At 42.1% G+C, this 2,639-nt stretch overlaps 1 protein-coding gene across 1 annotated transcript; it reads left to right on the plus strand.

Annotated features, from left to right (window-relative positions):
- Positions 1-299: 299 nt before the first annotated feature.
- Positions 300-1,126, plus strand: LOC147418902 (uncharacterized). The gene has a single exon (XM_086506292.1). It carries the CDS (start codon positions 321-323, stop codon positions 1,053-1,055), a length of 735 nt encoding a protein of 244 aa, XP_086362418.1. The 5' UTR covers positions 300-320; the 3' UTR covers positions 1,056-1,126.
- The last annotated feature ends 1,513 nt before the right edge of the window (positions 1,127-2,639 follow it).

The raw sequence follows: 2,639 nt of genomic DNA on the forward strand, positions 1-2,639 counted from the left end.
TTCTTTCTCTTTCTTGTTTAAAGAATAAAAAGAGGGAAGGGGGGAGGGAGGCGGGGGAGGGGGGGGCAAGAAGAGAATTTTAACGTCGTAGGAAACTAACCTTAAAGATCTATCTCCAGTTGAACTCAAGACTTGTTATGTGAGAGAGAGAGAGAGAGAGAGAGAGGCCGAGAATTGCGGGGCTGCGCCTACATCATAAAAAGTATAATGCTTTTCCGCATTAGCCGCTTTTTTTGTTTTTTACATTGTACACGGGTGACGGCGCACTTCTGCGTTAATATTTTGCACAGGGGCGCCAGTGTAATTTTGCGAGAGGAACGATGAAGAGACGGGGGGACGATGAAGAGACAGAGAACGAAGAGGCAGTCATGGCGTGGCTGGGGTGCTGCAAGCTGGTGGGCCTCACCATCGCTTTGCTAGCGCTGCTCGTTTTGATAATAGTATCCTTCTTCTTCATAGATGCCTATGATGTCACTGTGGGTGTTCAAGATGTGCGTATCACGAGCCTCAACATCACACAGTACAACAGCGCTTCTGATCAGTACGCCCTCTCTGCCGATTTCGACCTCATCGTGCGCGCCAACAATCCGGGCACGCGCAGCAATCAAGTCCGCTACAAGAATGTTGAGCTCGCGCTCTTGTATGACGGGATCACCATAGCAAGCGGCCCTATGTCAACTTCCCCTTTCACTGCCAGTAAGCATGTTTCTACTGCTTTCTTCTATCCTCACCTTTCTGCGGGGAATGTTGTACTCCCCGCCGGCGCCGCACTGTCGCTTAAGGCATCGATGTCACCACCATCAACATCAACATCCAAAGACAAGTTGGACTCTCTGGTTCGCCTTACATTCGTTATCCGGGCGGCAGTTGATGTGAGATATCGCAAGGCGGGCTTCACCCTGCATGGAGTGAGCGCATATGTGTGTAGGCTCTACCTTGAGCCGCCCATCGTGACTACTGAATCAGGCAATGCTGATGCTGGAAGCAGCCAAGTAGCCAAAAGGTTTTGCAAAACACTTCATACTTATGTAACAGATGAGAGGAGGTCACTCTAACCAAAGAGAAAAAAAGCTCATATGGCTCTAACCAATCTTAATTTCCTCTTTCTTTGAATTATCAATGTTGAGGTAGAGCTTCCAAATTCTATACTAACAAGTTGGGATGTTGGGTTGGGGGGGGGGGGGGGGGGGGTTGTTGTTTAGAGAAGAAGGAGAGAATTTTTAACGTAGAGAGAGAGAGCAAAGAAAGGAGACAAGTTTTAACCTCGGGAGGTTCACTATGAGTAAAAGTACTATATCACGTGCGTTCAAAACATGTTTGTAAAACTCTTTATCTGTGAATTTTGTTAGGAATCTAATGTACCTTTTTCTTTTAAAATCTGTAAGTTTTTATCAAATTTAAAAATATAATATCTTTCTGTATATATATTTCTGTAAGTTTCAAGAACTTTAAATACCCTTCTGTTGAACTCACGTGCTACGTTACATTTTTTTAGGTGACCTCCCCGGGGTTTTAACATTGTAAGAACAATCCACATAGACCTCAAAGATCTATGCAAAGAGCCTTGAACTCAAGACTTGCTATTCAAGAGGGAACTTGAATGGGACAACCAATCTACCATATGTGTGTGTGTGTGTGTGTGTGTGTGTGTGAGAGAGAGAGAGAGAGAGAGAGAGAGAGAGAGAGAGAGAGAGATAGTCCTATACTAAAAGGAACAAGCTTTCATGGGATGCATCCACATTTTGACCTCAGGGATTTCACTACATAGAAGCCTAGTACTTACATCATGTGTGTTAAATGGTTCCTTATCTATGAATTTTTCATGATTATAACACCTCCTTTTTTATTTATTTTGTTTTCTCTTTTAATCTTCAGCTATTAGTATATGTGAAAATGAAATTTGAACTGAATCAATTGAACTCACGAGTTACACATATATTTGATGAGTGACTTGAGAATAACTTCCTTGAACTTGTAATTGTGGTGCTATCCTTAGCTTGTTGGCTGCATCGAGATTAAATCATGATGTCCAAATAAAGTTTGGAAGTTATAGAAAACATGCTATCCATGTTATGTGTATTACATGCCTAATTTATATGTATAGACTTCTCATGAATATAGCATATCCTTTTCTAGTTTCATTGGTGTATATGATCCCCTTTGTTTGGTCCTTTTGTATGTTAAAATGTATAAAAAAACCGAAGCTAATTGTCGGCGTACATGAAAACACACCTTGAATTACAAGCTCGGGCTTTTTTCATTCACTGTGGTGCTATAAAAATAGGCTTTTCATGTACCTTTTATTTAAAAATAAAGTTAGCACTCATTGTCATTTATTCCCTTTAAAAATTTTGTTTATGTAATCTTTTTAATGGAGTTTAGGGCTTTTTAGGCCACATGATTAAATAAACAACATTTCGCGTGTGCAAGACATCAACTGGAATGATCGTGGTCCCCATGGAGGCCCTGAGCGCGATCGTTGGCTCAAGGAAAAACTCCCTTGTCCTTGCGCCAAGTGCAAAAGGGCAATCCCTCCTTCGCTTGAGGCGCATTGCTTTGGAGTACGTGGAGAACGAAGGGCTTTGGCATCCTTGAAAATGCGCTCGGAGATATGAAAGCACGACTCACCATCTCTTGAG

The sequence above is a fragment of the Adiantum capillus-veneris genome, chromosome 29 (assembly GCF_014529385.1).
Source record: "Adiantum capillus-veneris isolate H3 chromosome 29, ASM1452938v2, whole genome shotgun sequence".
Lineage (NCBI taxonomy): Eukaryota > Viridiplantae > Streptophyta > Polypodiopsida > Polypodiales > Pteridaceae > Adiantum > Adiantum capillus-veneris.

What these genes read in the sequence shown, in the direction of transcription:
- LOC147418902 (XM_086506292.1), top strand. Translation starts at nt 321, where the DNA reads ATGAAGAGACGGGGGGACGATGAAGAGACAGAGAACGAAGAGGCAGTC.